The sequence below is a fragment of the Chelonoidis abingdonii genome, chromosome 6 (assembly GCF_003597395.2).
Source record: "Chelonoidis abingdonii isolate Lonesome George chromosome 6, CheloAbing_2.0, whole genome shotgun sequence".
Classification (NCBI taxonomy): domain Eukaryota; kingdom Metazoa; phylum Chordata; order Testudines; family Testudinidae; genus Chelonoidis; species Chelonoidis abingdonii.
This window is the reverse complement of record NC_133774.1, coordinates 107,932,327-107,957,957: the sequence shown is the minus strand read 5'-3', so window position 1 is coordinate 107,957,957 and position 25,631 is coordinate 107,932,327. Positions and strand designations below refer to the sequence as shown.

The 25,631-nt window shown below is 40.4% G+C and overlaps 1 protein-coding gene across 1 annotated transcript in view; it reads left to right on the top strand.

Annotated features, from left to right (window-relative positions):
* CNTLN (centlein) overlaps positions 1–25,287 on the top strand; it is a 617,317-nt gene extending 592,030 nt beyond the window's left edge. Inside the window, exons 25-27 of the mRNA XM_032801780.2 lie at positions 13,097–13,294; positions 14,842–14,919; positions 24,451–25,287. Coding sequence (XP_032657671.1) covers positions 13,097–13,294; positions 14,842–14,919; positions 24,451–24,552 — 378 coding nt within the window. The 3' untranslated portion in view covers positions 24,553–25,287. The remainder of the gene's footprint in view (positions 1–13,096; positions 13,295–14,841; positions 14,920–24,450) is intronic.
* Positions 25,288–25,631: the final 344 nt, after the last annotated feature.

The following is a 25,631-nucleotide window of genomic DNA, read 5'->3' as shown; positions in this document are numbered from 1 at the left end:
GTCGATTTCCGTCCACACTAACCGTAATCCGATATGTTAATATCGAATTTAGCGCTACTCCTCTCGTCGGGGTGGAGTACAGAAATCGATTTAAAGAGCCCTTTATATCGATATAAAGGGCTTGTAGTGTGGACGGGTACAGCGTTAAATCGATTTAACACTCTTTAAATCGATTTGAACGCGTAGTGTAGATCAGGCCTAAAGGAGTCTCCTTCCCTTGAGTCCTGTGTAGTGGCTTTTGAACAGAAATCACAAAAGAACTTTTATATATTCTTTTGGAACAAACCCATCAGAGAGTTTGACCAAACTGCAAATGAATCTCAAAAGCCAGTGGTGATCGTGTTACTGCTGCAGTGGTGGACCAATGGCTGTAGTTGGAGTGACTGTTCATCCTGCAGCAAGTGAACAGGTCAGAATTTGCTAACTATGGTGACTGTGTTGCAGCGCCTATTCTGTCAGTGGTGTTCCTTTGAGAGGTATTCAGTGTTTGCAGGGGCATAATTGGTAGCTGTTTTTCTGGACACTGTTAGGGTTTGGCCTAAGAAAATATCAAAGCTGGGGAGAGTGATTGTGTGTGATGAGGGCTGAAGATTGTATCTAAAAGTCTTAATTTGGAGGTAATATCATTGCGTCATCTGTAAGTGGCGAGGGGTCCTTGTAATGGCCCCTTTATGGACTGCTTTGCATAATTATTTCAGTTGATTGGAACAGTTTAGTGGTAATGCTCAAAAGATGCTCCTCAGCCTATATATATCCTGTGTCTTGGAAATTTTTCTTTGAGTTTAAACTGGGCTATCTCTGATAAGCTCATGGTACCCAGATGTCTATAGAGTTTTTCCTGGATTCTGAAAGGGACAGAAATTACTTGAGCCCTATTTTAACAACATTTTTGTTTTGTTAATGCGTAAAAGAAGATTAAATCCTACCTGTCCACAAGTCATTCTGCTAACTGAGCTAGGAAAGAGATATGAGAAGAGTAGCATTCTATAGTCTTCACAGTTCTTAGTGGGGGATTGCTTCAGAGGGCCACTACAATTCGTACTTGGGCACTATCCTTCACCACTGGTAAAATTAAGTGATCACATGCTAGTTATGATGAAGACAGGTTTTTACCATCTCATGAATATCACCAGACTTTGACCCCCCTCTCTGGTATGTGAATCATGATGCCTGCCTTTGACACCAGTCAGATTGTTGTAGTAGGTTCCATATTAGTCTATTAAAACAATCAACCCTAAACCCTCATCTCTTGTCAGTGTCTACTACTGTGAGTGGTTTATTGGGGTGTCAGAGGGGATTCTGCTTATTCTCCATGTCACTCAGTGCATTGGGTGTGTATTGGTGATTTTATAGTTTTGTTTTTACTCTGGAAAATGACTACAAACTTTACATTTAAAAATGACACTGTGGGATTCCATGTTTACTGAATGTTATTGATTCCAGATCAGATATGCATAATATACAAGTAAAGGAGTTTGTTTTTTAACCCTGAATTGCCAACTCTGCTAACTCTACCTGGGATTGGATAGTCAAATTAAATTTTTCCTCCTCAAGCATAATCTCCAATAATAAATGTGCTGACGCCAAGTTATGCTCTCAGTGACATATGTACAGGGCTGTCTGGGGTGGGGGGGTGCAATTTGCCCCAAGCCCCGGGCCCCACAGGGGGCCCTCACGAGAATATAGTATTCTATAGTATTGCAACTTTTTTTTATGGAAGGGGCCCCGAAATTGCTTTGCCCCAGGCGCCCTGAATCCTCTGGGCAGCCCTGCATATCTGTAGCTTATTGCTGTCATGCAATTGATTTGTTTTGTGATGACATAACTCAGATGTTAAAAAAAAGGAATAGAATCCAACTGACTCTCCCACCTGAGTTTGCTCTAAAGTGCCTAACAGATTAAAAAAAAGTAATAAAAGCTCTTACTGTAATCACTAAAGTCAGGTATGACTCTGAATGCGTACAGGGAGCAGATCTTTGGAGTAAGAACGTTATTTTACCTCGTCATTCTTTTTAGACTAGCACTGTACTTTAAGACATTTAATAGGCTGACTACCAAATATCTTTCTGAGACTCTTACACAATTTTTATCTGCTCATTCACTTAGGTCTGAGAGTTATGGGGCTTTGGGAGCCAAAGTCTCCATAAAACAGGAGAAGTGCTGTTTAGATCTGTCATTCCATACCCCCCGATTTCTGGAATGCTCCCCCTCCTGATGTGAGCAGCGGCAGAATTGGCCTCTTTTAAGTTAGGCTTGAATTTAGTTTGTTTTAGGTACCTATTGGCCCTCATACAGTGAGTTTGTTTTCTATTTTTTATGTTTTGTGGATGTCTGTGCAGAGAAGCAGCATGGGCTAGTGGATAGGGCACTATTCTGGGGCTCAAGAAACCTAGGTTCTGTTTATGTCTAGGTTGCTGACTTGCTGTATGATGTTGCTTCACCTCTGTGTTCCTCTATTTAGAATGTAAGTTCTTTAAGGCAGGGGCTGAATCTTATTATGTGTGTGGGCCCCTGATCTCAGTAGGGGGCTTTGAGCACTACTATTTAAAAATAGATAATCATAGTAATATTTTTGTGCAAGCTTTAAATGAACATCATTATTCTAATACAATTGACAACTGTCTAAATTACAGGTAAACCTGGGGTAGATGAAGTGAGAATCAGCTCTAAAATCTATTATCGTGTTACAGTAAAGCACAATTTACAATACATAAGACTTGAAGATCATAGCTCAGTGGTTTGGCCTGCTAAACCCAGGGTTGTGAGCTCAATCCTTGAGGGGGCCATTTAGGGATCTGGGGCAAAAGTCTGTCTGGGGATTGGTCCTGCTTTGAGCAGGAGGTTGGACTAGATGATCTCCTGTGGTCCCTTCCAACCCTGATATTCTATTATCATAATTACAGCTCATTTCACGTAAACAGCATTTTGGGGTCATTAATATATTTTACCACCAATATTCTGTCCGATCGCACTGACTGTATGCATTTAAATTCAGATATTGTTCTCTAGTGCAGAGTAAGCTAATGTTTGTTTCTTCTTGCTGGGTCACAAAACATGGTGGTTGTTCTGTAGGTTTGGTGGCAGGATGACAAAGAACTATGGATGTACTGATGTTACTTAAGAAAAACATGAGCCTGAAAACGATCTGACCCATAGTCTAAATTCCTTGACCTTCTACTCCCTACCGTATATCAAGCACTAAAATGATTGTAAAGATTAAATAGCATCTGTTACCAAATACCCCTCTTGTCAAGAGGTGTCTGACCTCCTCTATTCTAGGGATGAGGTGTCCATTTGATACAACTGCAGTGGGAAGGGGCTGTGCCACGCATCTACTCTGAGTTATATTACAAGAGATACCCTGGATATATTAAACTTTTAACCTCAAGACACATGTGATAAGGATAAAAAAGGAAATAGAAAAAACAAAGTAATTATCAACATTGGCTAAGAAATCTGGCTGGGGTTATAACAGAACATTAGCAGCAAGGCGAAGGATCAGATAGGAGAAAAAGACAATTGAAGAAACTCCTGTATGCAATTCTTTACATAGATTCAGGTTAGACTATAACTAGCCATTCCTACCTGATTATTTAAATCTGGTTGTCTTAAAATTTGAAGTTGGTTACAATAAATGATTTAATTTGTATTGAACTAATTAATCATTGAACAATTTTTAGGAAACTCGGCACAGTGTATTTAGTGTCCTTGAACTGCTAATCTTGAAATTATTCAAAAATATTTTAAACTGCTTATTTCCTGTAATTTTCCTCACCTGTGACTGCTTGAGAGAAGTCACTTAGAGGGAAAGATAGTTAAAATGATGTACTCAAGGAATAAATTATGGCTTTATAACTCTTACTTCAACTGCTTAGATCTTTTTACCTTTGTATTATGGAGGAATGATATGTAGGCAATAGGGTGACCAGATGTCCCAATTTTATAGGGACAGTCTCAATTTTTGGGTCTCTTTCTTATATAGGATCCTATTATCCCCCCACCCCCTGTCCCAGTTTTTCACATTTGCTGTCTGGTCACCTTAGTAGGCAAACAAGGTTGGATGGAAAGTGAAAAAACTATCAACAAAAAAGGCCTGATTCTCCTCTCGATTGCGCCAGTGTGAATCAGGAATAAGTCCGCTAAAGACAGCACACTTACAGTACTGTAAAACTGATTTGAGACCAGAATTGGCCACAAAATTCCACACACTGAAATTTCTATGTTCTGTCACTACCGTCACTATTTTTCTTCTTTTTTTCTGTTATAATATTAACTGACGTTTCAGGCTACATTTTTAAAAGGCAAAAAGTTGAGATCTGTGCTCCAAAACACTGTGCATGAATACGCCTGCATTTCTTTTGTGAAAGAATGTATAACAGGTTGTTGTCAGCCTGTTTATGTGAACAAGGAAGAAGGCTTGATAGTATAGAGAGATGCATGTGTACTTAGTATTTAAATAGCATTTAAAACTATTTTTGGCAAGTATTTTTGGAGAGGCAGTTTGGTCTATGGATAGGTGCCACTGGCTCTGCCACTGTCTTGTTGTGTACCTCTGCTATTCGTCCCACCCTCTGTCTGTCTTGTCTGTTTAAAATAAGTTATAAGCTCTTTGGAGCAAGGACTATCTCTGTGTGTTTTTACAGTACCTGATCTAAGCTGTGGCCTGTAGGTGCTACTATAATGCAAATAATAATACATAATAATAATAGTAAAAAGATGCATTCGTTTTCTAAGTTTAACATTCTGTTCTGCAACATTCAGATCATTTTCCTCAGTGAAAACTTCCCTCATGCTGCTATTTTCACAGGAGCCAATGATCTTCCTGTTTCATTTAAGGTTTTCTATTCCATTTCTGGTATGTGTGGTGGGAACAAAGCTTTGAATGACTGTCTACAAATAAGTGCTCATGGGTTATAAATGTAAATTGTTTATATCTAGAGGAATTTGCTCTGAAATGAGATAACCATCAATATGTATTTTAGTATTGTTTAAAGCTATTAGTAATGCTTTTCAATTTCCTTAGATTTTTAACTCTGTAGTAACTGTATATACATACAGTTGAATGTTTTCTATCTATATGTCAATCATTTTACATTGTTCAGATTGCAAAGAAAGAAAGGAGAGAAACTTCAATGTTTTTTTATTGACAACTGTATACTGTAATATCCATAAAAAGTGATGTGTCCAAGTTGTTACTATTCTGTTGAAATTTCATGGGTAAAACATTTGCAGTACAGTATTTCGGTTGTACATATGGGTCAAATCTGCTAGGCTTTCAAGTATTGCCTTTGCATGTGTAAATGGGTTGTGTGCTGTAAGGTTATACAGGTGAAATTCTGCACAGTCTTCCGGACTGTGCATTCTAGTTGAACTTTGGCTGATCATCCTGTTTATACAAAGCCTAAATGGAAGAAAACCCTTCCACCTCTGCAGCTGGGATTTGTGGAATAGGTTTGGAAAGTGAGGAGCACACATAAATGAGACTGCATGGCTCCAGGAGGAGGAAGAGGAGGATAGACGTGTCTCAGGCCTAGTATTTTCTCCCCAAAAGATACATTATTTCTAGTGAGCTGGAAGGGACATGGGGGTGGTTTTATACTTTGTCATTGGAATGGGATATCTGCCCCCAATAGATGGCCTGAAATAGAGGGAAAGAATTGGGAGGTAAGGGGGGACTTCCCCAGATTGCCATTTGAGGAGAAACCTTTGCCTCAGAAGACTCCACATTTCTCCTTGGCTGCACTCTATAAAAAAATCCGTCAGGCAGAAGGACATCTTCCTGTGCTGCTCATACTCCTTTAAACCACCCCCATCCCCATCAGGCACCCGTGTAAGGCCATCATTGGCATCACCTCCACTTCTGAGCGAGTAATACCACAAAGGACTAGGGAGTAGCCTTCACAGTTATGCTTAATCAGGAAACTCTCATACTCTCTGTGGCTCAGCAGCTACACAGACAAATTCTCACTGAATGAAAACCTGTTGTGTATTAGTGTGAAATATATATTTATCATCAAAATAAGGAAAGAAGTGAAACCTCAGAAGTGGCAAGGCATCATATTAACGGTGGTGAGGCAAATCTCCTAGTCCTTATTTAGGACTCCTGTTAAAATCCTTAAACTCCTGTCTCTATGGATATGGGGAAAGTGATGGATGTGATATATCTTGACTTTAGCAAAGCTATTGATACGGTCTCCCACAGTATTCTTGCCAGCAAGTTAAAAAAGTATGGATTGGATGAATGCACTATAAGATTAATAGAAAGCTGGCTAGATTGTCGAGCTCAATAGGTAGTGATCAACGGCTCAATGTCTAATTGGCAGCTGGTATCAAGCAGGGACCATGGGGTTGGTCCTGGGTCCAGTTTTGTTCAACATCTTTATTAATTATTTAGATGATGGGATTCATTGCACCCTCAACAAGTTTGCAGATGACACTAAGCGGGGGGGAGAGGTAGATACTCTGGAGGATAGGGATAGGGTCCACAGCAACAGAGACAAATTGGAGGATTGGGCCAGAAGAAATCTGAGGAGGTTCAACAAGGACAAGTGCAAAGTCCTGCACTTCGGATGGAAGAATCTCATACACTGCTATAGACTAGGGACTGGATGGCTAGGCAGCAGTTCTGCAGGAAAGGACCTAGGGATTACAGTGGATGAGAAGCTGGATATGAGTCAGCAGTGTGCCCTCATTGCCAAGGAGGCCAACAGCATATTAGGCTGTATTAGTAGGAGCATTTCCAGCAGATCAAGAGAAGTGATTATTCCCCTGTATTCAGCACTGGTGAGGCCACACCTGGCGTATTGCATCCAGTTTTGGTCCCTCCACTACAGAAAAGATCTGGACAAATTAGAGAGAGTCCAGCGAAGGGCAATGAGAATGATTGGGGGCTGGGGCACATGACTTATGAGGAGAGGCTGAGGGAACTGGGATTATTTAGTCTGCAGAAGAGGAGAATGAGGGGGGGATTTGATAGCAGCTTTCAACTACATGAAGAGGGGTTCCAAAGAGGATGGAGCTAGGCTGTTTTCAGTGGTGGCAGATGACAGAACAAGAAGCAGTGATCTCAAGTTGCAGTGGAGGAGATCTGGGTTGGATATTAGGAAACACTATTTCACTAGGAGGGTGGTGAAGCACTGGAATGGGTTACCTAGGGAGGTGGTGGAATCTCCATCCTTAGAGGTTTTTAAGGCCTGGCTTGACAAAGCCCTGGCTGGGATGATTTAGTTGGTGTTGGTCCTGCTGTGAGCAGGGGATTGGACTAGATGACCTCCTGAGGTTTCTTCCAACCCTAATATTCTGTGATTCTATGATTCTATTCTGTTGATACTAATGGGAATACCTTTTTGCCTGAACAAATAGAATAGGATTTATACTGCCTAGTAACCAGTAGGTACAGAGCACTCTATAAACAGATAATAAAACAAAATCTCGACCTGACTTAGCTCACAAACAGCAAGGGGAACAATACAATAGAAAAAAGGTAAGGATCATCACTGGATGACTTTGCCTAGCCACCACCAGAGGAGAGGCTGTTCCAAGAGTAAAAGGGGTGGTTTGAAAAGAAAGTGAACATCCAGGAGTGGGAGGAGACATAGAAATTGCCATACCAGACCACAGCTGTGGTCCACAGTGGCCAAACTCAGGTGATTCAGAAAGCCTGTGGTGGGCCTTTATGGAGTAACCTGCCCACAGAGAGTTGTTTCCCAGTCCCTGGTTGGCTTATATGTACTCTACATTACAGTTCTTTCCCAGGGCTCCTCTGTCGTGGCGCACCTATGTGTTGCCCCTCATGCAAGGCTGTAACCAGCATGCATTTTAGAGTCTGTGTAAAATATAAAGCATTTATTTGTACAGGCCTTACATCAATTGATTTTACTGTATAATATCTGAACCACCTCAAAAATATTAATGTATTTCGCCTCATAAATTTCATTTGAGCAAATGTTAGGGAATCACTATCTCCATTTGACAGGAAGAGAAATTGTGGCACAGATAAGTTGCCTCATGACATTCATTGTAGATAGGAAAGGTCTAGTTCCATTTTACAGAAGGAGAAAACTGAGGCACAGAGAAGTTCTTAAGGCCCACATTTTCAGAAGTGGTCTTAAATATGCACGCCCCAGTTTCTGGGTGCCCAGCTTTACAAACGTAGGGTCTGACTTTCCATTGAAGTCAACTGGAGCTGTGAGTGCACAACACTTTTAGAAATTAGGTCCTAGATGTCTGAAGTTAGGCATCTAGATTCAAGAATTCAGCTTTGAAAATGTACTCCTTAGTGATTTGCCCAAGGTCACCCAGGATGACTGTGGCAGAGCTGGGAATAGAACTCTGAAGTCTTCTATCCCAATCTTGTGCCTTCACCACAGAACCATACTGATCGATATAATGAACAAATTCTATTCAAATACACAAAAACCTTTGTAATGTCATTAAGGTTTAAATGTTAGTCACCAGAAATAAGGTAATGCAAAGTCTGAGTTACCGTTGAAATATTAACGAGGCCATGTTGCACATCTTGAATGTTTTCATAGTATATATCTTTTATGACAAAAAGAATAAACTATTAAAATAGATATTTAAATAGTGGACTAGAAAACATTGCATGATTTGCAACATAGTTAAGATAACACTGCTTTTGGAATCTTAACTTTTGCATTTAATAACTCTGGTGATTTTTCTGGGCTGTGTTGTTTTAGAAAGTAGAGGCACATTTATGCACTCATTGCTTGCATAGTTACTTCCCTACATTTGTGCACATGGTTACCTTGACTATGCATATAAATCAAGGACTCCACATGCAAGTGATTCTTCAGACAGCTCTGGGGTCATTTGTGGTAATTACATCCATAGTTGTAGGCATTGAGGCCATCATCAGGTACCATTGCAATGGTCCAAGATCAACTCATGTCAATTGTAATGTTGAGTGTTTAGCAGATTGCAACCCCCCAGCCCTTTGCATGGGGAAAATCCGTAGTATCTACTCCTCTACATGGGAATAATCTTTTCTGAATAGGGGGAGATGGGAAGTTTTATCATCATCCAATCAGTGTTTGTCAGCCTTGGTCATGGATTTACTTCTCAGTGTGGACACTTTACCATACATGCCAGTTTTCAAAGTTACACCATTTCCAAATAATTTCTGTGTAAAAATGTGTTGCCATTTTTAAAAATAGGAAATGCAATATTTTCATCCTTGTAGACCTCAAAAATAGCAAAAGATACATTGCTCAAACTTAAAAAAAAAAGAAAAAAAAGTCACCTTCTGTAGAGACTAAAAATGGAAAATTTCACCCCAAAAATGAATGTTTCAGAAAGTTAGGAAAATATGGAAACAAGGTTTATAATGGAAATTAGTTTGTAAAGATAACTGCAGGGGATGTTGTTGTAATACATAGTTATAAGATTTATATAACTACATGCAGCTTATAGCTAATATAACAATTCCTACTGCTTAAAAAGGATTGGAGATTTAAACTATTGCATTATATATAGCCGGCCCAGTAGCAATTGCACTGATGTGTTGTAGAGCCGTTTTCAGGAATTAATCAGGGATTCCCACTCCAGTCGGCTGGTAGAAGCTAAGTATGTCCCACAGGAATAAATCTGACAGTAACGTCTAAGCTGGGAAAATGACTTGAGCAAGAAAATATCCCCTAGATTTGAGATAAAGGAAAACAAAAAGAAAGAGCAAGTACTAATATCGCTAATACTAATAAAAGGTGTTGTCATCAAACATGAATACTACATTGAAGCCATATCCTGCATTCACTTCAGCAGGTTTGTCTATAGTGCTGTCTCTTTCAAAATATTTATATTTGTAAAACACGCAGAGGGAAATGCTTGATTAGTTTGGAACCTCAGACCAGAGTAAATCTGAACCTTCAGTACAGTCTGTATGGGACTTTTACTGAATTAGAGAACAGTGTTGCTACTCAGTTCAACACACTTTGGTTAAACACAAACCAAACCATGTTAGAAATTGGTTAGCTGTTTAATTCAATTGGACAGTGGCTTCCTGTCTCAATTCAGATAAGTCAGCACTGCATCTGTGAAATGCAACTGCCTCAGCCTGGATCCACAGATTTTGTTTAGTGGGACTGGTGCTAGCATGCTAAAAATAGCCATGTAGTTGTGGCTCAGCAGGGGTTCAAGCTCTCAAGCCTGAAGGGATAGGGAGGCCTGAGAGCCTGAGCTGCACCATTAAAGCAGTGCCTGCACAGCTACTTTTAATTTGGCCAGTAGAGAATAGGTCCCAGTTCCCTTAGATTCTTTTGAAAATCCCATGCTCTGACTTCCCCCACAACCAGCTGGCTGGTCTAGAAATATTATGGAAATACGTTGTCTCAAGCCATTATATTGAAAATACCACAGGAGCTGGAATCCTTTTGCTATTTTTGACACTGGACAGATTGGAATACCTGTTTTGCTTTCATTGTACGCACCGCACCTTGTCTACACTTATGGCAGGGTATAGAGTACAGGCACTAAATAGGTAGCTACACGTTGCAGTGAAAGCAGGCTGAGTCCACCCTCGTCACTATGGTGTACAGCTACAAATGGCAGTGAAAGACTCTGACAGTGGGGAAAAGCTCTTGCAGTGGGGAAATGCCAGAGCTGTTCTCCACTGCTCCCCCCTGCTAGAGCCTTTCCCTGCTGCTGGAGCCTTTCCCTGCAGTGAGATGAGGCTCCAACAGCAGGGAGGCAATGAGCAACTACGCTGCTAAAAATAGAGATGTTAACATGGGAAGAACTGCTTGGGCAAGTAGAGAGCTGTGTAGGGTATATACACTAGGGTTCAGGCGTGTAGGGCGCTCTGCTCCACTGTACTCACCTAAGCTGTCCCTCACTGTCCACTGCTGTTTATACCTGTGCTAACTGGGTGTGCAGTGCCTGAACTCTACACCCCACTGTAAGTGTAGATGTACCTTCAGAATCTGTGTTGGGGGAATGCAAGTTTATAATAAGGATAGTTTAACTAGTTGTAGCAAAATACTAAATTGTGAAAGTAACAGGAAGGTAATGAATAGATCTTGGGATCAGAGAAATCTTGTTAAGATTTGTTTTAAATACATTAACAATGTTTTGATTACACTGAAGGCTGAAGAGTACTTTACCCAAAATGCCAATAAACAGGCTTCATAATATTGCAATCAATTTTATGTGAGACTAAGGTATTCAGTGTTTGTTAGCGCTGAATATGGAAAGAATTTTCAGGAACTTTTCAGCAGCTGGAGAAAGATAGTATATTAAAAATAATCCTGGATATGATGATCAAAAGAAAACCCTTATTCTCCAATCTTAAATGCATCCAGAATATTATTTGTTGACAATTGCGGCCCTAATGGTTGGCTCATGGTGCCACTTGGGTACACTAGGTGGATCTTCTGACAGTGAGCTACCGTTGTTCTCTCAACTCTCCCCAGTTGGCAATTTTTAAATACCACTCATCTTTCTCTGCATCTGACAAAGTCACACTTGAAAAAAAATCACTTGTGTTGTCAGTCTGGTGGCTTAGCAGTAGTGTTCTGGGATGCTATGCCATTGAATCAGAGACATTTGGAGATGGAAAAGATCTATTACATCATTGAGGCCATCTTCTGGTCACTGTAGGGTGTTTCCTACTGTACATTTTCTTGTGTTTTGTCTTGTTTTATATATGCTAAGTGATGGAGCTGACACCATGTCCACGTTCTTGGGGAGAGTATTTCAGAAATTAATACTGTATATCTAGCTGTCAGGAAGCTTTCCCTGATAATCATCCCAAATTTTCCTTTTCTCAATTTTATCCCAAGGTTCCTAACTAGTAACCCCCTTTAGACCACCCTAAATAGTGCCTCTTCTTTTTGCCTCTTGTATTGAACTATCTTCACATTTTTGAAATCATATCCCACTTAGTTATCTCTTAGCCATGGCCTGCTCTTCTCTGAATTCCCTTGAATTTGTCAACATCTTTCTGGTACATATGAATTGAATTCCAGGATGAGCACAGTAAAACCATGTGTGGTTTGGTTTGAATTATTTAATGTTATCTTGTCAAGATCAGGCATCCTACTCTGTAGCTTAAAACTAGTTCTAAATGTTCTCAAATGCAGAAAAGGGAGGCTAGAGCTGAATCTTCACTGATGCCCTATGCTTTAAGACTTGGATTTGGAAACTAGTCTCTTGTATAGCCTTCCTTTGGGATCTGATCCTCCTTCCACTTCAGTGGGAACAGGGTCAGACTGCTTATGTTCATTCTGAGCTAATAGCTTTAAAGTAGATACAATCAAAAAAGTGACTACCTGCTCAAACCAGCTTAGCATAGACTCTAATGGCTTGGCTAGGTCCAGAAGATCAGCCAGCTATGTATAAATCACAAATCCCAGTTTAAACCTTGAGTATAAAAATGTGCAGGATGGACATCAGGTACAGCCACCAGATTGGGGGGAGGGCGCTTTTTACTCTTCACTTACATGTACTTTAAGTATGTGTCCACTAATTAGCAGACTGATAATCACTACTTCTGGTGACTGGGGATTGGAGAAATGAACAAAGGAAGGAAGGAATTAATAAACACAGTTTGAGTGATGTCATTGTGGTCACATGGTGGGAAGCATAGTGCCCACTTCTGGAGAAAAAGACAATTTTCTGCTACTTGATGTGACAATCTGAAGATCAGCTTAACTGGTACCATTGCTTGAACACAGTGGGGCAAATCCAGTCCTGGCATAACTCCATTGAGATCAGTGAAGTTACTCTAAAGATGATTTAGAGTATCTGAAAAGGGTTGAGAGTTAAATCAGTGGTATCTGTATCAAGTCTCTTTGCTGGCTCTGTGAATATGCTTTGTGTTAAGGGAAGTGATATGAGGTAATTAGTTTTAGATACAGCCAACAAAAATATGAAACAGAATGACCAGATTAGGCTAAATTTCGTTTATTTTCCATATTGCATCTACTTCTTCATTTTTGTTTCAGACTTTACTATTTGAACAATGACCAAAAATGACAAGGAATTCCTGTCCCCAGGAGCGTACAACCTAAAGCTTATCTTCCATTGCATTTGCACTTGCACAAAACTACAGTAGTGTATTTATCTCTCTCATATATTCCAGGCCTTAACCAAAGAGTTACAACGTAATGTACAGGAGCTGAGAACGCGAATCAGATATGCTAAAAAAATACAAGAAGAAAAAGAATGTAACAGGTATCTTTCCAAAGAGTCCGTCCACCGAGCCCAGTCCTTGGCAGCATCTATCCTTAATATTTCAAAGACTGACCTAGCAGAGATGCTAGATACAGAAGATGATGAGGTAAGCTATGTTAAGGACTATTTTAGGATAAAGGGCATATCCTTAGCTGGTGTTAATTGGTGCAGTTCCATGTAAATCAGTGGCGTTACTACAGTTTTCATCAACTGAGGACGTGGCCCAACATTTTTTTTATTTATTATTATAACTAATATAGCAGTAGCACCTAAGAACTCCCAATTGTGGATCAAGGCCTCACTGTATTCGACCCTGTACAAAGAGAGAACACAAACGCAGTGCCTTCCTGAGAGAGCTCACAAGCTAAGATTTAGACAAAATGTAACAGGTGAATAAAGGAACAAATAGAAGGGGCAGAGTTATAGTGGAGACCGTTTTAAATGCATGCACTAAAAATAAATTTACTGATTTGAACACGGGGATGTGGAGATTTTAATAATTTCAAAATCCTTAGTAATTTTCTTTTTTCATGAGGAAATTTGATAATGTCACACACAACATTCATTTTGAAGGTGGACTTCAGTACTAATGAAGCAATCTGGAATGTATGTCATACCAAAATCAGTTTCCTTGTGTATGTTTTCACTAATTTTGGTAACTCTTACAGTGATTCTATTAAACAGGTGTTCTATAATAGGGAGCCTGTTGTTTTTCTTTCTTGAGCCTCTTCTACAGTTATATGGCAGAATATTTGATTTGACATCATCAAAACACTCTGTGATAAATATTATGTTTTCTTAGTTGCTCAAGCTGAAATAAAGCTTGCTAGTGAGTAAAAAAGATGTACACTGACTGTGTGTACATACCAATATAAAAAGTGTGTATGTGCCGTTACGTGGAAAATGTGGACTAGTAGTGAGGATACTTTCACATTGTGACTAGTTTGACTAGTTATGTTAGCACTCCACATGGTAGAAGCCACAAAGGGTTTGTTCCACACTTTTAAAGGAATTGCACTGTGTGTGTGTGTGTGTGTGTGTGTGAGAGAGAGAGACTGCATACACACAAACACATTATAGGTGGGATTTCTAGCTCACTTAACACCAGTTCTACACCTCTGTAGGTTTATTGATTTCAGTGGAGTTACTCCTTATTTACCTCAGTGTAACTGAGATCAGAATAGGGTCCTATATTTTTGATATAATGTGTATTCTAAGTGTTTGTGTCTAAACCAGACACACAGGAAATGTAAATGTACAGCTGATATACTTGCACTGTATGTGTACATCACATGCATATTTTATTTTATTAATCTGTGTGTAGATCTCAAACTTCCAAAGTGACTTCCTCAATTGCACCTACAAAATTTGCACATATATTCATTTACACACAAATGTATTTCAAAGAAGAACTGGGCATACAGTTATCCAGTTGCACGTGCAAATATAGGTTACGTAAATGCAATGGAAGCCCTCAAAGATTTTGCGGATCCAATTTAGACAGCCAATTTTCAAAGTATGGTCCCCATTTACACATACAATTACTCAGTTGGTCTGCAAAAATGCAGTTCTGGTTGTCTGTAACTATCCAGTATCTTCTGCGAGTATAATAGTAGCAAAATGCTACATAATTCATATTTATTCTATTTTTAGGAAACAGAAAAAGCTAAAATGGAAGTTGAAAAGGATAAGGAATGGCTGTGTTACATACAGAAACTTCTTGAAGGACAGGTACTATGTTTTATTTATCCACTTAATGAATTAAAACTTCCTAATCTAACTAATTATATATCTTTAATAGTAGTCATTCCTGCAATGCAACGTTCTTATTTTCTGATGTTTCTTTTCTACTTCTCCTTAACTGAGGCATTACATAAGACAGAGAAGAAGTTAACACCATATTTGTACTAGTTATCTTGACGGATGAAAAGAATCGGGGGAAAACCAGCACAGATCTTCACAAACATATTAATTAAATTATTGAGTCAGTCTGTATGCTTGGTAGAGTGAAAAGGATCCATTCTTTCATACCTCTTAGGAAAAAGAGATTTTTTTATTATGTGCCTTTAAAGTCAGTAGTTGATATGGACACCTGAAGAGTTCATGGGTTTCAGTGACCTTTTACTATGGACCTGTTTCCAGTCAATTCATGTTTTCCTCACAGCCAGACAGCTGTTTATTACCGTGTCTTCCCGCATTCTCTACAATATTTTCTACTGAGACTTCGAGCAGCTTGTTAGTGGGAAGTAAATATTGATTTGGCATCCTGTCAATGCAGAAAGAATGAAAAAATTTCCACCAGAGGCCCCTCAAACATTTTCCTATCGACATTTTCTGTGCAGAGTGGAAGGCTGCATAGAGGATGACAAGGCTGAGACTAGTTGAAATCCCTCAGGGGTCCTCTGAGACCACCGCTGTGACCTGTGTGATACTTTTTCTTCTCTTTCAAGTCTTTTTTTTTAATACAGACATAGTCTGCTGGGATGCTCTCCTCTTGTAAGTGATCAAGGGCAGTTTATTGGCAGGTGAGAGCCCTGCTTTTCTAGTTGTAGTCAGTTGTTGTTTGGACATCACTGACAACATCCACTGGATCTTGAAACTTTTTTATTATATTTTAGTTACCTTCTGAATAGTGATTACATGCATTCTAATATCTGAAATCAAATATTTGGTTTATAAATGTAAATGTATATGCAGTAGTGTGAGTGCATAAACTGTATACTTCATTTCTAATAAGAAAGCAGATAATTAAAAATATTTTGAAAGCCATTTCAGAGGCTAGTCATTTCTAAACAGCAAATAATAATTAAAGAAAATAAAAAATATGTCAGTGTCAAGATTAAATCCCATAATCAGCTATTAAAATGATGTTTGTTTTTCTTCATTCATTATCAGAAGATACTACCACTAAGGCTGCTTAATTGCTGCTGCCAATGAAATTGAAATATCCATTGAATTGCATTGGCCTGGCCACAAGCAGTACAGTTTCATTTAAATAGTTTTAGTGCTATATGCAAAACTGAAACAAAACAGAAAAACAAACGTAGTCCCTACATTTCCTTCAGATTTGAGAAATTTTAAACATAAACTTTAGTAAGTCGTAGGAATAAATGATGTGCTTGGTTCATACTGGGGACTATATTCTTTCTTAATCTAGATGTGTGTTTTTCTTTTGCGCCTGGCAGATCATAAAAGTAAACTAAATAAAAGGGGTAGGGCCATATCATCCTTTCCACCACCACAAGCAGAGGGTAGAGCATCGAGGATGAGGACAGTGGTATTTTTGTGACCAAGTACCTCTTTCTGTTTAGGCTCCAAGGGGACTGGGAACTGAAGCTAGGGAAGGAGGAGGGGCTGCTTGATTTCAGCAGGATCACTTTCCTTGTCTCTAACCCGTAGGAATTTAGTGAGTAAATTAATGGTGATTCGATCATCATTAACTTACTTGCTTTCCATCTCTGTGCTGTGAGGCATCCCTGCTCCATTTTCCTGGCAGGGATTGTAGGGGCATGGGAGACACAGGGCAGCCCAACTGCCACAGAAAAGGTTTTGGCAAGAGCCTGGAGGATACCAGGGGATAGGCTGGTTTGGGGGTTAAGATCTGCTTCCTCTTCTGTGTGAGGGATTAAATCATGCCTCCTACAGATGGACGTGAAGAAAACTATGAATGGAAATCTTGGACTTACCTGACCCTACATGGGAGTAGCCCACGGAGAAGGATATGCCCTTTACAATTTTCAAGTCAGGTCTTGTGCATTGGTGGATACTGTTTTTACTTTTAATACATGTTTGTAAAAATTCTGATCTGAAATGCTCAATATAACAGTGGAAGAAATAGGAACTTTTTGTCAGAACTCTAATCAGAATAAAATGTAGACTTTGCACAGTGAGATATATTTATATTCTATGTACACACACACATCTGTGATATGGCATGTTAGGCTTACTTTCTGCACTTATTGTGAGAAAATGTCCTGCAGAAAATTGCATCAGATCACTGCAGTTTGATATAGTGTCTTTTTGTGCCATTGAGCCAGGACTCTGGAACATAATTGCCCAGCAGTATTGATTTAATTGCCTAGGTTTATTTGTGGACTCCTAATTATTGACTGGAGGTAAATTTAATGGAGAAACCTTTATGAACACTGGGAAACTGCTGCTGTTGCCGTTATACATAATGAACTGCATCATATCCCTCTAGATCATTTTTCAAGCTAATTTTATTCCACTGTGACAGTACGATAACATTTAAAATGTCATAGACATTTTATTTTTATTACTGACATATGCTGTTTTATTGCTGCATTAGAAATTTTGGGGGAGACTGGGGGAAGCACTAGTTGCTTTTAATGTCATTTTATAGATTCCCCTAGAGTGTAATCATAAACGACTGTAGCACACCTCTGTTTTACACTTCATCTACGCTCCTATTTTCTGTACGGTTATGACCTGAAAAGGTTTGTATTTATGCTGGCTTTAGAAAAGTATTACTGTTGCTATGATTAATAAGTTCGTAATAGTAGTGCCCAGAGGCCTCAGTCAGAATCAAGGCCTCACTGTACTAGCTATCGTACGAACACATGCGAAGAACTGCCCAGACAATCTAAATAGAGAAATTTCCTTTTCATAATATTATTCAAATAAAAATTGTATTATCTAAGGAAATAACTGAGTTGAGAATTCTGCTTTGATATTTATAAACACACATTATCTAAAGCTACATTTTGACTGGCTAATGAGGTCTTTTGGATGATCTTTGTATTCATGCATCAGCTCCCAGTGCCTGGAACCTCATCACTGAAAAATTTAAAACAAACATCCTAAAACCCCCACCCCTTGTATGTAAAATAGAATTGGGTGAAAGTTAATGGGTTTCTGTGACACAAGCGGGTGCTGTATATGAAGAGGCATCATAGGAGGTACATACCCCTGCCTGGAGACTTCTGAGAGGCTATCCATAGCTAATGGAGCATGAGCAAGGCAGAGCTGGGGAATCCACCAGGGCACACAACCTCCATTCCTTCTCTAATGGGAAGCAGGGAAATAATAACCAGTGCAGGCCATTCTAGCCATTAGAAGTGTCTACAGCTCCAGTGGGGCATGGAAGGAAGATTCTTTCCCCACTTCTCTACTTATGTTCCTAGTGCCTATGCTAGCTACTTGAGCCAGGCACAGGGTACTAGATTGGTCTCTCATATCCATATAAAAAAACAGGTTTTGAAAACCTCATTTATCCAGATTAATATCTGGCCTTCATTTCAGTTACCTAAAAGTTTTCCTGTACCACACAAAGACCTCATTTATCCTGATGGAAGCTAGTAATATTACCTCTGAACAATCAATTAATAATTTTCTATACGAAGCACATTGGCCTCATTCCAAATCGGTCCTTCAGATAGGGTTGCCAACTTTCTACTTGCACAAAACTGAACACCCTTGCCCTGTCCCTTTCCCTGCCCCTCTTCTAAGGCCACGCCCCTGTCCCCTCCTTCTCTGGGGCCCCACCCCTGCTCACTCCATCCCCCCCCCCAATCACTCACCTTCCCCACCCTCACTCACTCTTTGGCTGGCTCAGAGGGTTGGGGTGTGGGAGGAGGTGAGGGCTCCGGCTGGGAGTGCGGGCTCAAGGGTGGGGCCAGAAATGAGGAGTTCAGGGTGCAGGAGGGGGCTCTGGGTTGGGGCAGGAGGTTGGGGTGTGGGGGAGGGTGGAGGGCTCTGGCTGGGTATGCAGACTCTGTGGTAGGGCTGGGGATGAGGGGCTTGGGGTGCAGGAGGATGCTCTGGGCTGAGACCAAAGGGTTCAGAGGGCAGGAGGTGGATCAGGGAGTTGGGACACGGGGCAGGGGGTGCTGGCTCTGGATTGGGGCTGGGAATGAGAGGGTTGGGACACGGGAGGGGGTCAGGGGTGCAGGCTTTGGGCAGCGCTTACCTCAAGCAGCTCCAGGAAGCAGCGGCATGTCTGCCCTCCGGCTCCTATGCGGAACCTCAGTCAAGCGGCTCTGCGCCCTGACCTGTCTGCAGGTGCCACTCCCGCAACTCCCATTGGCTGTGGTTCCTGGCCAATGGGAGCTTCAGAGCTGGCAGTTGGGGCGGGGGTAGCATGCGTAGCCCCCTGGATGCCCCTATGCATAGAAGCTGGAGGGAAGACATGCTGCTGCTTCTTGGAGCCACGCAGAGCCACAGCAGGCAGGGAACCTGCCTTAGCCCCGCTGCACTGCCAACCACACTTTTAATGGCCTGGTCAGCCATGCCAACCGGAGCCACGAGGGTCCCTTTTCAACTGGGCATTCAGGTCAAAAACCGGACACCTGGCAACCCTACCTTCAAACCTCCAAGACAGATTTTTAACAAGGTACAAGTAGTCGGCCAAAATCTTTCAAGCCTTGGAGCCTGTTACAAGGTTGGCTTAACTGGTCCTTTGTCAGGTACACAGTTGTTCCTCAGTTCCCCTTCTTCCTTGTGTGTGTCTGGGGTAATCATGCCCAATGCAACAAGAACTCCATAATAAAATGTACCTCCTTGGGGCTTCTTTATTAATATACAAATTGTATTCCAGTGGTGGTAAGAAACAGGAAAACTCCCCATCCATACCCTGTCCCCAGCTTTCTACAGTTCTCTCACTAGGGTCTATGGATAATCCTTCCCCTTTGTATCAGGTCTTGCAACTGTCCTTCCACCCTTCAGCTGCAAGGGTTCTCCACAATCCTCCCAGCAGAGCTTGACTCTCTCACTGGCTTCTGACCACAGATCCACTCAGTCCTCATCTGAGAATGTAGCCTAAACAACCATAGCTGTCTCCCTTCAGATTTCTCACTGGGATCAATTCGCTGCCTTCCCAGGCTGTCTTCCTAGCAACAGAGCCTGTCTTTTATTTTCTCTCTCTTCCACAGCAGGCCTTGCTGCCAGCATAGTCACATGCTCAATCCTATGAAACCCCTCCGTCCCATGCTACTACTGTCACCATCCACCTTCCTTTTGTAACCCAGAAACTACAGCTTCAAGAATCCTGTCCTTAAAAAAGCTAAGTCTCCCTAACAGACATGATGGTCTGCATCTAGAACCAGTATTTTGTGTTATATAGCTTTTAACACTCGTGCTGGGCCATCAAGCCTCATAGACTCAAGCCTATCATCCATGTTTGCGTTGTCCTTGCAGTAATACGACAGGAACTCTGTTCTCTAGGCTGGTAGTTTGGAATACTGTAAATGCATGATTTTATGGGATGAGCAGTAATAATCACGCATTGCATTATATGAAATGGGCTGAATAAAGGGAGCAGTTGGATTAATTAGCAAATGTTCCAATGTGTGCCAATAGTGGACAACAAATGTACAGATGGGAATTTGTTAGTCACATGAGTCTTCACAGATCAGTATAGCCAAGGAACAATAATAGAGTGATGAATTTTCAGATTACTACCCTACTGAGTTTTTACAACTAATTCATATAAGTTGAAATGAACAAACGCTCCAGTTTTGCCTCTGCTGAAATTAGCAGCTTCAGATGCAATTTCAGCGTGCTCTGCTCAAGTTTCATTTCCGTTGAATTTAAAATTTACCTACTTCAAGATGAAGCTGCTCTGAAGTGAAAAAAATTCTATTTACATAAAAAAATAAAAGGTTTTATTGCAATACTCACCGCAATGGGCAGATTAAATGTCTTTGTAATCACTGTTGTGTGCACTCCAAAAATATTAGCAAAGAATTAAACAACTTAATTTTTGTATTAATTTGTAAATCACTGTCAAGCAGAATAATACAGTCTGTGGGGTGGATGCTTTCGGTAATTGACACACCGTGAACTGGGATGTCATTCCTCATTAGAATAACACCACCACCACTTTGCATTTATCCCTTTTTCCATCTAAGGATCTTAAAGCACTTTCAAAACACACATTGCTAAAGCTTCCTAACACCCCAGCGGGCAGATAAATATTATTTTCCCCATTATTACAGATGGGGAATCTGAAAGACAGATTGCCCAAGGTTGTACTGACTCTGTCAAGGCTGAGAAGAGAACCTAGCGCTCCTGACTCTTAGGCTTGTGCTTTAACTATTAGACTACGCTCCCTCCCAGTGGACTGTGGCCCCAAGATGACTAGCTAGCTTGTTAACATCTGCACAAAATGTTCCCACTTCAACTTTATACATTTTCCTGTTACGACAGTGAAAAGTTGAAAACTTAGGCAATATGGTAACTCTTAAAACATGTAAAGCTAGGTTGCCGTTGCTCTCTCAGATTGTCTGAATTTATATAAATCTATTAAATTTTACTTCCCTTCAGTGCTATTATAAATTACAGTCGATGGTGTCTAGTATTATTATTACCACTTACCTTTCCGAAAACTGGTTGTGGCTCAGATTATTGGGAGCCACTTGAATGAAACCACATTCAGTACTAAAATACATAACTGACAGCTGTACTGAACATGTCTGCGCAGCTGAGGTATGGACATGGGCTAACTAAATTCACACAGCCCTGCCCCAGGCTTTGGGCAGGTTTAAAATCTGGGATGGATTCTTCAGATTGGATTTTTGTCAACCGTTCTGAAATCCTGAACAGGAACACAAAGTCATCTATACAAGTAAATCTGACAGGCTTCTACTGAAGATGAAGACTGCAGTGATCCAGTGCAGGGTGTATGTCTATAAAGAGAATCAGATAAAAACACAAATACTTCTCCCCAACTGACAAATGTGAGAGAGTGCCACAATATTCAACCTTCTGCTGCTCTTGATTTAAGTGAATACTTTAGTTAGAAAGACTTCTTTAAGGATCATTTTGTTATGACATACAGCTGCAAAAATAGTGAACGGCAAGTACACTATAGAATGATGTGAACCTGAGAGAGCAGTGAGATAATACATTCATTTAAAGCAGTTCATTAGGAAAAAAATGTAAAATGAATAAAAAATGAATGTGGACAAGCTAGGGAAAGAAGAACTTATGCAAGACTTTGAAGTATATATAAACATTGAATGGCAATTACTGAGGGGCACCATGTTATGGTCAGTAATTTTCCAGCACAGTAGAATGTAACTGTAACAGGATGGCCTGCCTCTTTAAGTGCCTGGCAAATGGGGCCAGCCAGCCCTGTTTGATTATCAGACCCTGCAGGGAAGGGGTCAAGTGATCCCTATAATGGGCTGAGAGAGAGCTCAGTTGGGATGGAGTTGCAGGACAGTGATGGGTTCCTGAAGCAGGGGGATTGAAGGGAAGGGTGTCTTCTGTTCAGCTTTGGGAGGGCCAAATGGGAAAGCCTCAGGGAGCTGTAGCCCCTGGTGGAGGAACTGCTTTGTTTAGATGTTTTGCCGAAGTTTTATGTTTAAAAAATAAAATGGTGCCCTGGAAGAAGGGCCTGAAGTACTCTGGGCATAACAGTGAGACCTTCCTGGGCTGGGGAGACCGGCCTGCAGATTACAGTACAGTCAGCAAAGGGTTTGAGCTGAGATTATGCTGTTGTAATACCAGTATATGCTATGATCAATAGTTTGATCCTCACGCAACAGTGTAGTAGTTCCTGAAGCTCTCAAGAGAGTGCTAGTAGGTGTGCTTGACTAGCTCAGCAATCCCACATCACAGACCTAGGAACTGAGGTCATGGCCTAGTGCTAGCCCTGTGCACATACCGTTCTTACTCAAGAGGAGGAATACACAGCTCACCATGGCAGCTTGCCATGTACATGCAGTGACTGTTGAGCAGGACATAGTACTTGGCCCGCACCACTCCACCCTTCATGCACAGCCCCCATGGGTAAGGTCAAGATTTTACCCTCTAGCGTTTTATACAGATAATTTCTTGTAACATTTTCATTCTAAAAAATCTAAATAAAAGTAGCCCTACCATTGTTCAGCTTGTTCAATGTCCTTCCACGCTAGCTTTTAGCCGCTTTTGTAGTTTGTGCCTTTTCTGTAGGAAATGTGCAATATCTATATCTGGCATAAATAATATCAACCCAGATTAGTCTTTAAAGACTAGCAGACATGATGGGAAGAGAGGAGGATATAGAAATGAAAAAGGAAATTCAGAACAGAGGTAATGTAGTGTCAAACAATAGACATGGAGTGTGGAATTCTAAAAACACTAGGATGGTTATCTTGAGTCCTAAACACGAGGGAGAACTGATTTCTCGACAGCTAGAACATAAACTCCTTTTACATGTATATCCATTGATGTGATTATTTGGTTTGATTCACTCCAATAGCATAGTTGGGGGTAAATTATCTTTCCCTCTTCTGGTACTGGCTGCAAATGTGGCTCTTCCATTAGGATCCACCTCCCTGTGAAAGGACACCACTGCTTTAACCCAAGGCTTCTTCCAGGAGGGGCAGCTTTAAGTTGTTCCTGGAGCAGCCTCTGCTAGCAGAGGCTTTCCAGAAGGTGTAATGAGCCTGTTCAATGTCTGAGCCTGCCACCCCACTAGTACTGCTCACTTTTAGGGGCAATGGTAGCTTAGTGGAGTTGGTGTTACCTTGTGCCACCTCCTGATGGACTTTCCATCCCCTTGCTTGGATTATGCTGGCAGCACAATCTATCCAGGGCTGAATCTACATCATTTGTACAGGATGATATACACTGAAAACGTCCAAACTATATGCAACAAAATCTAGTATATATTACGTCTTAAAGACATAATAGAGGACAATACACCAGTTGTTTTCCTTTAAAAAGCTGGATTTGAATGTAGATACAAGAGTGAATCTTTCTGTAAAATATGTAAACTCAGCTTTTTGTAAAATTCTCCTTATGTTTAGAGCAACAGACTTCTCTGCAACATCCTGATCAATGGAGATCTTTTTTCTGCATTTATTCACAAAAGTTTCACTATACAACTCTTGAGACATTTAGCAGCAGTAAAGGGAACTGTATTGACAGTTCTGTCTCACTCTCTTGAGCATAGTGAATGTACAGTACTACTTCTATTTATATATGCCCTAGAGATGACTGTAACCTCATATTGATCAGCTGATTGAAGATAAATGACAGAGCTGCTAGTATTGTAGATTACATCATTAACATGGTCAGTAAACCATGAATTGTTCAATAAGGCGTTTATCTTTTTTCATTTTACTCTGCTCTTTTATCATTTTTATGATAAAGAACAAAGTTACACACACTAACCCGGCTGATCAGTTTTGAAAGATCAGATGTGTGCAAGTGGGTGCTAGTTGTCAGAAATAAGTGAAATGTAATGGTTTAAGGATATTTAGCGTATGAAGGAAATATAGAGTTCAGTAATCATTTTTCTTATTTTTTTTTCAGTTTCCTTTCGCTTCGTATTTAATGGATGCAGTACTGGAAAAACTAAATGAGAAGAAGAAACTGGTAGAAGAGTATAGTTCTCTTATGAAGCAAACCATATGATACTGCTGCAAACTATGTTTGGAAAGGGTTTTATACAGAATGGCTGGGAAATGTTTTGTGCTCCTGTCATCTTTCCCCTTCATATAGAAAACTGTCACTAGTCAAGTTCAATATAGAAGGAAGAAGACTCTGTGAACTAATTAATTGTTGAACAAGTGGAATTAATTACATTCTCATTTAAAGAGGAAACATGTAGATTTGATTGCTGAACACTAAAATTGCCACAAATCAATGCAAACTTAAAAATGGTTTTCCTTCAAGTACATTAGTAAAGAAATCCAATGCAAACCTTGAGGAGATGAGATGTCACTGATGTGAACAGTAAACCATAGGAACTGTACAAATCAGTGAGTGCACTGTGTATGCATAAAATGGCCCAGACACTGGGGGAGGGAGAGGGGTATATTGTTCAAAACACTTTAGCTGAGATGGAGTTTTGTGTCCAAATCCATTGAATTGGACATCTTGCTCCCTCTGAGTCCTTTGCAAATCCCAGCCTTTATTATGTCTCTGCACAAAATGGCATGCATTTCTTGAATGGGTTTGTTTTATATCAAGAACATGAAATAATAAAATGGAAAAGTATTCAGTGGCCTCAGAGACCATTAGGCAAGCTGTATTTTTGTTTTCTAACTAGGAGTGTGTTGAGAGTCCAATGTATTTAACTGTGTTTAAGAAATATTTCACCAAAATAAAAATGATTTCCAGTGTTTTTTTAATGGGAAACCTCTGAAATGTTCTGGGTGCAGAATTTTGCTCATATACTGTAAACACACACACACACCTCTCTTCCTGCTGCTGTATCCCACGTGTTGCATGGCAAGCCAGGAGAGCAGCTCTGTAGTTGAGCTATGTTCACTGAGTTGGTTTTAGCCTAGTTCTTTGGGGACAGATGTTCATATTGCAAAACCCCCAAACCACAAGTCTCTAATTAACACCCTTGCTGTCAGACTCAAGGATTGAATGGACATGGAGACTGTACTACCCTCTTGGCTCTAGAGGAGGACTAGTTGAGGCACCTTGTTTAGGCAGTGCAGAGAATTTGCAGTGCTATTGTCTGACTTCTGGGTACTTTTTAC